This window comes from Syngnathus acus, chromosome 1 (genome assembly GCF_901709675.1).
Source record: "Syngnathus acus chromosome 1, fSynAcu1.2, whole genome shotgun sequence".
Taxonomy (NCBI): Eukaryota; Metazoa; Chordata; class Actinopteri; order Syngnathiformes; family Syngnathidae; genus Syngnathus; species Syngnathus acus.
The window spans coordinates 12,166,705-12,179,384 of record NC_051087.1 but is presented as its reverse complement, the minus strand read 5'-3'; the positions used below and the strand labels follow the sequence as shown (position 1 = coordinate 12,179,384).

Genomic DNA, 12,680 nt, shown 5'->3' with positions numbered 1-12,680 from the left:
GAATGTAAGACGACCCCCACTTTTTCAGTCTTATTTCAATGCTTATATTCTTATATTCGTCTAATATTCGGGCCAATACGGTACATGTCCCTGATAGTTTGGTCATCTCTAATATGCATGGACGTGTGGTGGGACAGTTGTATGAATTTTCTTTCCTTAAATGACTGCAAGTGCGAACTAACCAAATTAGTAACAGCATATTGTGTGTAATGTGTCATCACCAAGTGACTCTTAAAATGAGTCAGACTTGGCAGCTGGCAGCTCACTGCCGGACGAGCCTGTCGAGGTGAGCGGAAACCAAGGACAAGGTGGTGAGTGAGCTGACTCCGCAGGGATGACATCCAAAAATAGAAGTGGTCAGATGGGCAGTATTGATCAGTAGGAGGGGTTGGAGATCAACACACTGCTTCTATATCAGAGACCCGTAAGGCAAAATACTGTAAACTCACTTTGAAGAAATCAAGGTTTGCCTGTTGACATCATCATCACACATTTAGTAGCTCTCTGTTGTTACTTGGTATTTTTGTGTTTAAAGTCTCTCTGGTTTCCCCACTTCATTGTCCTGTCTGCCTCTGCATTCAAAAAGGAGTTTATGGTTGCTCTTGCTTAACCTGAGTATTGTCCTCAAAAGAGTACTGCGTGGCCATGCACTTTTTTACTATTTTGGAGCCATCCAAAAGAAGAACGTGTGATTAATCATTTATTATTTTGCAGTGGTTCCAGTTACTTACCCTTATGGTCTGACAGTTTTTTTACTGCAGTTTTGTCCTTAGTGACATCTGCATTTACTCGATTTTTCTCAGCTCACTCTCAGAGGGCCCAAGCTGTTCAAACCTGACTTTCCTTTTGCATTATTTTGAGTTGACTATTTAGACAGAGCCTCTGTTCCCTTCTACATCTCTTCCATTTTGCAAGTCAGAGTCCACTATCTACTTTATTCTTAGTTACTTACCAATGAAAACGTCATACTTGACAAAAGAAAAAAACTATCGTATTTTGCAACAAACAAATTCAATGTCCTGATTATCATACTCAAATCGTCTCAACAATTATAGACAGCTCTTGCAAATACAAAGCGTTGGCTGCAGTGCTGTAAAACATGTCGCCACTGGACACTAGAGCAGTGACGTGTTCTCTGGAGTGACAAATCACGTTTCTCTGTCTGGCAATCTGATGGAAGAGTCTGGATTTAATGGTTGCCAGGAGAACGCCACTTGAAGATAAATAAAAAAAAAAAGATCCATAAAGACATGGATGACAGTCTTGGTGTGGATGAACTTGAATGGCCTGCGCACAGCTCAGAGAATGAATGAGAGCAGAGACTGAGAGGCAGGCCTTTTATTCAAACATCAAAATGCGTGACCTCATAAATGCTCTTATGGAAGAATGGTAAGAAAATCCCATGAAGACACTCCTAAACTTTGTGGATAGCCTTCTCAGAAATGTTGCTGTCGTTATAGTTGCAAAGGGTGGATCATATTGAACCTTTTGGAATGTATTAGGAATGGGATGTCATTTAAATTGATATGTGAGTCAAGGCATGTGAGCAAATATAACACAGTAGTATAGTGTATAATAAGACCTCACCGTTTGACTGATTCTGATGAAGACACCAAATGCACTTCATAGTGATATTGACCCACTTGTCAGTAACACTGCACTGGCTGTCGTTAAGTGGAAAGGAGAGGCCAACAGTACCTTGGGGGCGGTGTGCATTGGAGATAGCACCAAAAGAAAAAATTTTTAATGAGATGTTGAGTTACTGTACATGTGGTTAGAGTGAAGTGGGGAGATTTTTTTCGAGTGTGCACAGGGCTTATCTCTCCCTGTGAGACATGAGAGCAGTAATTGGTGAGAGAAACTGACAGGGAAGTTAGCCTCTGTCAAGGATGGATCTGCTTGTGAGCTCATTTCCCGTAGCAGAACACCAAAACACATCATTTTGTAGCGAGAGTGATTTCAAGACAGCTAAAAGAGAGGTATTGTCATTGTCAGAATGTTAGAAACAGCTCTCGGTAAGTAGTGGTGCACTTCTACACCACTGCAAACAACGACCACTTGAATACACATTGCACTGATAAAATAATACCTCGTTGAAACTGTCAATCATACGTGAGCATTATCTCTGTAACGGAAGAATTTAAAGAATTCACCTGTGGGCAGCCAGCGCGAGTCCAGCTTTTTTTGTGCAGTTGCTGATTTAAAAACAAACCACTGCTTTGCCTTACACGTTATTACCACCATAAACATCCGGAGAAAACTGAAGCAATGCACAATTACTCGCAGCGATTCATAATAGGACAAACATTTTTTTATAATCTTTATTTTTGTACTTGTTTACTGTTGACAAAAAAGAATATTAAGCCCATGTTGCTATACTTGCATCTCATTTTGTCTTTGACAATCAACTATCATAAAAACAATCATCACCTCGTCGTAATTATAGTGAGAATAAAGAAACAAAACCGTAAACGATAACAGTAAGGGATGTATTGACTTTTAAATGATTAATGTCAAGGGGCACTAGAGGAGATTAGTCCCGTGTGAGGGAGCCAGATTGTCCACAACATTGAGAATCTTGTACTTGAGACTTTGCTGTAAGGGGCGCCCATGAAGGTGATGGAGGTTTTGTGTGATGTGTTCTCTGGAGCAGGAGCAGGGAGCCGTGTTTGGAAGTTTTAGGATGGCAGTAGAAATGAAACTATGGGTTCATGATGATGCTGAGGTTTGGGATCTACAGAAAAGTGGGGTGGGGTGACTGAATAACTATATGCCAAAGAGTGAGAAATTAGCCACTCACCAATGGTATTGATGGGACGAACTGGGAGAGTGCAGAAATGGTGATGCCAACGGATTAAGGTTGACAGAGAAAGATGGATTAATTGATAGGATTGAAAGCTTCACTCGGGTGGACGAAAACGGTAGACAACAATGAGGGAGCAGAATCACGAGAGTAAGAGGCCTTTAGTGATTTAGAAACTAAGACTACACTATATTGAATTAGATCAATTAACAATATTGGTATATTCTGTACTATAAAACTAGTTATTTATGAAGAAGGATTGCAAATCTAGAAATTGCCATTTGAATTTATAATCCAATATCTGTGTGATGAGCAAATCTGCCAGAAAACGATTTTATAGTATAGTCTATCTCACGCCTCTGTATCTGATAATCACTAAACTGTAAAGTAATGTCACTGCGAGCAGCACCAATGGAATATGAGGCACCTTACTGTAAAAATCCTAAAGCACAGGTGTCAAACTCGAGGCCCGGGGGGCTGATTCGGCCCCCCATGTCGTTTTATATGGCCCGCAAAAGCAATTGAAGAAAATATTATTGCTGATTTCAAAACTAGTAATCCATCAATTTGTTGTGTATATGTATTCATACGAGACACACATTTATTTGGTGTCACGATCATAACGGCCCTCTGAGGGAAGCCATAACTGCAAAGTGGCCCTCGATAAAAATGAGTTTGACACCCGAGAGACTGATGGGCATAATGTCGGCTGTCACAAAGCAATGAGATCTTTAATCAAAGTACGAGGATGAGAACAACAATAATTATCTTTCAAGAATGACTTGCATACTCAAGATATGAGAAAGACACAAAGTGTGGATGTCTTTTAATTTCCAGATTGTGCCTCTTTTCAGCATGAAGTTCACACTCTACATCTAGAGGTGTGGCTCCGTGTGTCTTCTTCCTGTCTTCTTCCTGTCGGTCTTGTCATTGTGAGGTTCGGCAACCGCATGACTTCTTCTTGGCTTTCGTTCAGTTGCTGAATCATCACTTTGATTCTCTTCCTGTCTCCTTCCTCCCCGGTAGCCATCATTTCTGTGTTTCCCTGCTGCGCTGCCCTGAAGAAATACTCAATTTGTGACTGCAGTTTACTTTTACGTTACGTAATTATCTGGATACAATATCAGCCAAAATTTGATTCACTGAAACAATCATGTTGAGCCATTAATAATGGGTACAAGTGAGCCATTCATTTCGCCGATTGGAAACAGCCAGCTCCACGGAGGGTGGGTTTTTTGGTTTGCACTAGATTCTCAGCATCAGTTCAACTCTATCCATAGATGAGGCAAAACATCACCTTGATTGCCCTTTGCCATATAGACAGGCTGCAGTTTAGCGTGACCACTGTTGCAGGAAAGGCCAAAGATTTTGTTGTCTGACATTTGACATCCATCCATCCATCCATCCATCCATCCATCCATCCATCCATCCATCCATCCATCCATCCATCCATCCATCCATCTAGCCATTCTCTGAACCAGTTCTCCTAACGAGGGTCACGGGTGTGCTGGAGCCCATCCCAGCGGTCTGTGGGCGGGGTACACCCTCAACTGATTGCCAGCCAATTGCAGGGCACATACGAACAACCATTCACAATCACACCTAAGCACCTTGACAATCAAATTACATCATGCCCACATTGTACCTCTGTTTTGGAAAGACAACTAAAAGTTTATGACCATTGGGAAAGAGTATACACAACTGTATCCATCCATCTGCCACTTTTACCACTTGTCCCCACTAGGCTTGTAGGTGTGCTTGAATCTATCCCAGTTGACCTTGGGGGAGGGGCAGGGTACAGACTGGACTGGTCGCCAGTCAATCACAGTGCCCCTTTGGACAAAAACAAGCAGTCAAACTCACATTTATAGCAACAGGTAATTTAAAGCTTTCAATTAACCTGAGATGTGTGTTTTGGTGATGCGGGAGGAACGATCGGGAGAAAACCCACGCAAACAGATGTTCCACTGAAGATTTAGACCTAAATATGCTGACTGAGGCAGACATAGAACCATTATTCTATTGTGCTCCTGATTACTTTTTGTTTTAAATATAGGTTTAGTAGTATTAAATGTGGACTGACCAACCTCAATAAATGGTATTTGAGTTGCGCTGTATCACAGTATCATTGTATCATTTGTATTCAGGTTGGTGAGGACAAAATATTGGGGATTGAATTATAATGTGTGCTGACATTTTCCAGGAGGGCCTCTTCAAACTGTAATTGCGAACCCCTTATTCCGTAGTACACTGAATTACTGAAAGCTTGTTTCCACCCTTTCATTTTACATCACTGCACTAAAAACTGTTGGTGCTTTATTAGCTCCACCGCATACGATGTGTCCGCAAAATGTTATGAGTAGAAATGGTCCGATCGATCGACCGCTGATCTTGATCAGCCCAGGATCAGCAATGTTGATCAAAGCCTTCCATTGCCGATGACAAAGAAATGTCCCAATAAGGGGTTTCTTTTTATCTTCTTAAAAAAGTATTTTTTGGGTTCTGAATTTAGGTGAATATGTTCCTTTTGTCAGATCATATAGTCAATAGACCTCCCAAAACCCTTATTGGGTCACCTTTGTTTATGAGATAAATGTGCGTGCACATCCGTGTGTATCTGTATCACTATAAATATGCAGTGATGAACTTGACCTAATTACACATCCTTTGCTATGGTTTCCAGCTCGAGGCAGGGTGTGTGTGTGTGTGTGTGTGTGTGTGTGTGTGTGTGTGTGTGTGTGTGTGTGTGTGTGTGTGTGTGTGTGTGTGTGTGTGTGAGAGAGAGAGAGAGAGAGAGAGAGAGAGAGAGAGAGAGAGAGAGAGAGAGAGAGAGAGAGAGAGAGAGAGAGAGAGAAAGAGAGAGAGAGAGAGAGAAATATAGGAGAAGTAGCAATTTGACACTTATGTACCTTTTTTCCCAGGAGGCCATATGGAGGAGGGCAATGAACCTGCTTCACTGAATGGCAGATTTGGGCCAATTAAGCTAGAATTGAAACATGGACCACGCAAATACGCTCCCATGTGCAGACACACACACGCACACACACACATACACACACACACGCATTCACATCGTTCACACTCTGGCGTCTCATGGCAACACCCTGTAGTTTACACTCTGGCCCTGAGCCACTTAGGCAGGTAGTGGGCCTGTTTTGTACCCACACAAAAACATACATGCACATACTACATGGACTTTTTATGCACACACATTCACCGCAGTCTCACCCTCCCTCACTCTCTCAAAGCGACATCCACTGCACCAAGCTATTCCTTATACGCTCATATAACATTCACATAGATCTCCAACTTTTACCCTTCAAATGAGCTCATTTTATTCCCAATGGACAACTCCTCATTCCAAGTGATCCTCCTGCAGTGCAAGGAATCATTCAGGAATATTCATAGTGGATTTTTTTTTTCTCGATTGCATTCCAATTTCAGTGCAACACACCTAGTCCCCTCCCAGCGGGGAAATGGCTGGGTTATTCTCACACTGATGCATGCAGAATAGAACATGAGAGTTTTTTTTTTTTGTTTATTTTGATTGGATTTTTTATTGTGAATGCTTGCCCGTTGTACTATCGACACAAAAGACACAACCGCAAAACACAAATGTTCAATCCCGATTCAGGGTTCCTCAATAATTCATAACGCTATTGCGGTGCTCGGCACAGCGAGAGAGGGGAAGACAGTGAGGGAAAGGGAAAGCAGGAGGTGGAGGGGGGGGGGGGGGGGGTTTCCTATGAAAGGGAGTGTTAAGAAGGGAATTTTAACTGGAGACAGTGAATGACTGACTACAAACAGCCTGTCAACCTCTCAAATCTGTGCCCTCTCGTTTCTCCATCTGACTTACAGTATTCCTCATTAGATCCACTTTTCCCTTTCTCCTTGTCTCCTCGTTTAAGTAATTCAGAGGTTTCCCTACTCTTTTATTCTCTCCTCGTGTTTGTATAATCACCCCTCTACAGAGCCTTGATCAGAGGGCAAGTCTTGCCATTACAACCCGTCAGAACATAAGCGAGATATGAGAGGGAGCAGGGGGTATCTCAACTAGGTCGTTCCAAGGAAAATGACCGCTGACCTTGAATATGTGATCGCTCCCGCTTCTCCGTTGGGAGTTTACATCATCTCATTTACAGTCCACCCTGCTCCCCGCTAGACTTTGAAGTGAGGGGGTCTGCACTCATAATATGAAACCCTGTTTTCTTACTATTCAGACAACCTCAAACCTCTTGGCCATATAGTCGATGCTTTTTTTGCTTTTAATTCCCGCCACGATATGGGCTGTATCCTGTCACCTGGAGAGAGAGAGAGAGAGAGAGAGAGAGAGAGAGAGAGAGAGAGAGAGAGAGAGAGAGAGTGTGAGAGAGAGAGAGAGAGAGAGAGAGAGAGAGAGAGAGAGAGAGAGATGGCAGGGGGTAACAAGAAAGTGTAAGAGTCTGCGCCGAATGTGGGAAGGCGAGCAGGCGCGATGGGAAAATAAAGAAGGAGAATATGTCTGCCGGCGTTGTGCTCATAGAAAGAGAAATAAAAATGATGTAAGTGCAAAACAACAAATGTGAGCAAAAGAAGAGATGACAAGTGTATCAAATGCAAAAGTACAGAGCAAAAATATTGATAAATGTGTAGAGGACCACAAATAGGGTAATGTTTTTTTTTCTCAATGTACACACACTCATAAAGTACAATAAAGGCTCCTGCGTTGCTTTTTGAAACATGATTTTACAAAATACTGTGTGAATGTGAATGTGAGGTGGGAAATTAGAAGTAGAAGCCTGTCATTAGTTTTAATGTTTTTTTAATCAATCAAAAATACTTCAGACTTCTTTGAAAATGATCCACCAAATTTTCATCTATGAAACACAGATATGAAAGGCCTTCTGTTTGTAACCTATAAGAGTAAAACAAATTGATGTTGTGTCACAAAGCCACTCTATAAAATTTACACTGCGTATGGAACAACCCAAGATGGCAGAGCCACTCTATCAGCAGCCGTCCGCAATGTGAACAGAAAAACGCGTCTGTGCCGCGAAACAGATAAACCGCATCATTACAAAGCTCCCTGTGGAAATATAAAGAGCAGCTGTCATTCGGTGTTCCTTTTTATCCAACTTCACGTGCGTGATCGTGCAGTTGAAGACTCATTCATCATCACGTAACCAACAATTCACAAATACAACCGTGCCCAAGATTGCTTGTTCAAGTAAATATTTACATGATGCGCCAAGGTGATAAAGATGCAATGCACCAAACATTTTGGCAGTGTTGTTTATCAAACAAACCCTGTGTATGCTCATATTTTTCAGAAATGTAGTTGAAAATTATGCAATAAAATATGCACATTATGTTCAGACTGGACGCAAGCATTATACTTGCACATGTACTTTATATACTATGAAGGGGAGCAGTAGAGATGGACCTAAGGGGGTCGAAGATCTCTGCCCACTCTGCTTGTTCATTAATTTTTTTTAGCTCTGTCTCAAATGTTTTATAGTCACTGTTCATTCAATCGCTGTGCACACTCTGTTTCACTCATTAGATGCACAATCAGAAGAACATCATTAATGGCAGCTCATTTCTTTTCTCAGTTGGGCCGTGAGATGTTCGCAAACTGGGCTGTGATTGGCCATTACCTGAGCCCCGAGTAACCTTGATGTCATGTTCAGTCGACTACAAGTGGCAAAATGGCCACCCCCTAAGATCATTTTGATGTTTTGTTGCTGTTGTTTTATGCATAAGTCGAAGCTTTGCGTTGATTTTGGTCAGCAATAGTTTTCGGCTTGCCATTTTTGCGCAGTCTTTAGTCACGAACACTGACCTCAACTTAGGCAGTTCTTTTGATGTTGTTCTGGTTTGCTTTATGACCTCCTGGATGCGTCACTACTGTGCTCTTGTGATTTTTATAGGCCAGCCACTCCTGGGAAGGTTAGAGGTTCTCAATTTGTGGATAATGGCTCTCACCGTGGTTCGTGGAATACTAAAGCTTTCGAAATAGCTTTGTAACCCTTTCCAGACTGATAGTCATTTTCATAACATGTCAGTTGATATGTTCGTTTCTTTATTTCTGATCTGTTCCTGAATTTAATTGGATATTGACAGTTTGTTGCAGCTTGGTGGACAGATTCTCTTTTTGAAGAGGTTTGGAGGAAATCAAGCTTGTATGTGGTCAATGAATCTTAATCCATCTTTACTAAAAATCTGATTAGCCACATTTAAGTCATGATTTAAAAACTGGGGTAAATATTTTTTCACACAGTGCCAGGTATCTTTGCCGGGACACATTTTAAGAAGGGTGAAATTTATTTGGCTCAATCATGTATTCGTTTTCATTTTATATCCCTCTGCTGTTTCATTGGTGTTCATTTTTTCCACCTTCAATGTCTGCCACGGAAACATCTCTTCTGAGGCCTGACACGTCACATTCAAGCTGAGAAAATCCGATACTGTATATGCTCTGGAGCTGTTGTGGATCTATGAAACCCACTGAGACAAGTGTAGGATGCATACTGTATGAAGAAGAATATTAAAATAATCATTTTCTGGTCTGACTTGTGGAGTAGCCTCCTGCCGCGGTCTATATCCACTTTGATCCCAGCCTGCCGAGGAAACCTCATTATCCTCGCTGAATACTTCCTGAAGGACTCTGCTGATCAGTAAATGCCACAAGTTCCACTCCCTGCTGTCTCATCACAAAGAGAAGAGCAGCAAGATGACGATCAATCTCTATTCCTCACTTATTTCTCTCCCCTTTTCTTACCATTCAAGGCTCTGCGGAGAAAAGCAGTATGGAATAAATCACTCATCATGCACTTACTGTATAATGGAGCAAATGCACACTCTTTCTGCAGGCAGTATTTGTTGAGCACGGCATCTCTAAACTCTTATTCAGCCCTTTTTGCCACCCAAACACAAACATGCGGAATAGCTGCACTTGTGGACAGAAGGAATATTTCTGTCCTGCCTCAGGGGACATCTGATGAATTAATGAGATGTCAGCACATATGTCACGCCCTTAACCACTCAATCACCTCCAAAGACAAACAACTTCTGTAGAGGCATAGATACAAGTTTGTCTCTTGTGGGATGTTTGACTTTGATAACATATGTGGACAATAAATTAATCACTCTCATTTTGAGATTGAAATCTATCTAATTAGTGGCTGAGGGAAGGCAAGTCAAAAAGCAGGGTAGTTTATTAAAAGAGCACAATTCATGCACAATGTGCTTTATTGAAAGTACAACATAGGCTTATGGTCAAGTCCAAGTACTGGGTCATGAATCTCCTCTTTAGTTTTCCCCAACCTGGTAGCTCTTGAATCCTCTTGATATTTCAGTGTCCCTCTTCTGTCCAAACCATTTCAATCTGGCCTCTCTAGCTCCAAACCATACAGTCTTTGCTGAGATCATTCCTGGTGCTGTCCCTCCTCGTCACTCTCAAAGACATTCTCAACCATTTCAACTCTGCATTTCCAGCTGTGTCTCTCGTCTTCTCATCATTTCTACAATCTCAGATCCATACGAAGTTGCTGAACTTTCTGCTGTCCTCGAAACTTTTCCTGTCACTTTAGCTGGTGTGCTCTCGTCACATAGCACCCCTGTCACTTTTCCTCTACAAGCGTCATCCGCCCTGCATTGTTTTCTTCACCTCTCTTCTAGTCTCCATTGCTCTGAGCAGTTGAATTGCACCTTCTCCATCTACTCCTTGTAACCTTACCATTGCACGGCCATTCCTTTCACACCCACACATACTCTGTCTAGCTACAAATGACCTTCGTTCCTCACCAGTCCAATGCATTTCAGTTCTTTTCTTCTCACTGCAGATCACAATGTCAATGACCGTTGATAACTCCTGCTGATCTCATTTGCCTATCATCACAGCAACAAAACAAATTCAAAGTCAATTGTTGATGGAGTTCAACCTCCATCTTGAAAGATTCTGTCAATCCACCAGCAGACCTCACCAATCTCTTTCTATTTATTCCTATACATGTGCTGGACTAGTCTCCAGATTTCCTCATACAGTACCACAGAAAACACCTTGATGACAGTATTCTTGAGAACATAAAAGCCTTCTCAAGTGTTGGACTTAAAAGAGCTGATTAAGGAATTTACAAGTGCTCAGTCTTCTTTTGAAATCTTTGGAGGGGGATGCACAGAATGGCAATGGTGTGCGTCTTAGCACTATAGTGTGCTAGTTGACATGGGTGAGATACATTGAACTGCCATGGCTTAATTCCCCTCTGTTGCCTCATTCATATTAGTCCCGTGACCGTAGTTCATTCGCCCAGTCTACATTTTGCACTAAGTCAGCTGGGATAGTCTCTAAGGCAAGGCAGCTTTATTTATATAGCACATTTAATACACAAGGCAACTCAATATGCTTCACACAAGCAGGGAAACATGTACAAGCATTTACAAACACAACAATGACAGAAGCAAAGCACAGAGTAAAGTAAAGAATTAAGAGTGTGTTTCTAAAGTGACGAAAAGAAAAACAGATTTAAAGATGTTTAGAAGATCTGAATCAAATGGGATAAAAAGCGAACTTGTTGACCTGGATTTAAAAGCATTTACTCTTGGGGCTGATCACTTCTGTTGGCAGCTTATTCTATTTGCGTGAAGCATAACAGCTAAATGTATCGTCACCATGTTTGCTTTGTACTCTGGACTCCTCCAATTGACCCAAGTCTGCAGATCTCAGAGGCCTATTGGGCTTATATTCAATCACCATTTCTTTATTTTATTCAGGATCCAAACTATTCAGTGATAGACGTGTAGCAACTATCAAAATGTATTCTACATCTGATTGCGAGCCAGTGTAAATCCTGTAGGACTGGAGTAATATGTTCTGCTTTCTTTGTTCCAGTCTGAACCCAATCTGCAGCATTCCGAAAGAGCTGCAGCTGTCTGATGCTCTACTGGAGGTAATAAGTTTCTTCTGGTCTGCCTGGAGCATTCAAACCTTCCGTCTCGATATATTTTTCCAGTTTTAGTAATTGATTTTTCCTATGATTGCTGAAAGTCAGGTCTGAGTCTATCAACACCCCAAGATTTTGGACGTGATCTTTTCAAGACAGTAACTCCAGGTGTTTTCTAACAACAATCCTATTTTCTTCATTGCTAAAAACAATTACCTCTGTTTTGTTTTGGAAATGTTGGTTCATCCAGTTGTTTGCTCTAAACGACGACACAATGCGTTAATTGAACTGCTGTTATTTGGGGACATTGATAAATATAGCTGTGTCATCTGCATGACAATGATAGCCAACTTTAGCGTTCTGAGTCATTTGACCCAAATGGAACAAATGCAGACTGAGCAAAAGGGGTGCGAAGACTGACCCTTGAGGGACCCCATGTGTCATGGCCATTCAAAACTACCAATGGTCACTAAGTAAGTAGGACATGAACCATTAACTTAAAATAGGGCATGAACCATTCCATTTAATCCCACTAAAGTTTCCAACCCACGCAACAATATATTGTAATCAATTACATCAAAGGTTTTACTGAGATCAAATAAAACTTGCACTGATACCTTGCTTGTGTTAACCTTCAAGCTAACATCATTTAGTACTTGAGGACTGTTGTTGTTGGAAACCTGACTGGAATTTTTCAAAATGTCTGTTCTGTATACTTTCTTCAACCATAAAGAGGAAGATTGATTAATGGGTGGGAATTAATTTATTTCACAATTAATAATGTTATGTTAATGTTATTCACTTTTTACTTGACAGTCTAACATGATTGTTTCTCAATGCCCAGGCAAAGGCATTGTTTTCCAACCTCAATGTTGTTATCCTCCTTGTAATAAAATAACTATAGTGGGACTCAGGAGCACTTTGTACAAATGCCTTGTCATTCTCTTTGCCGCTAC

The 12,680-nt window shown here is 41.3% G+C and overlaps 1 protein-coding gene across 9 annotated transcripts in view; it reads left to right on the top strand.

Moving 5' to 3' along the window:
* LOC119128479 (endonuclease V-like) overlaps positions 1 to 12,680 on the top strand; it is a 72,786-nt gene that overhangs the window by 45,469 nt on the left and 14,637 nt on the right. For 4 of the 9 annotated variants that reach the window (XR_005099021.1, XR_005099020.1, XR_005099018.1 and 1 more), the window contains 2 exons: positions 5,725 to 7,344; positions 11,673 to 11,730. The exons of 1 other annotated variant lie outside the window; for it this stretch is intronic. Coding sequence is in view for 1 of the 8 variants with exons in the window: in XM_037260966.1 (XP_037116861.1) it covers positions 11,673 to 11,677 (5 nt within the window). In the remaining 7 variants the exon portion in view is untranslated. Of the gene's footprint in view, positions 1 to 5,724; positions 7,345 to 11,672; positions 12,641 to 12,680 lie in introns of those variants that run through there. 4 more of the 9 variants (XR_005099026.1, XR_005099025.1, XR_005099019.1 and 1 more) reach the window with 3 other exon arrangements.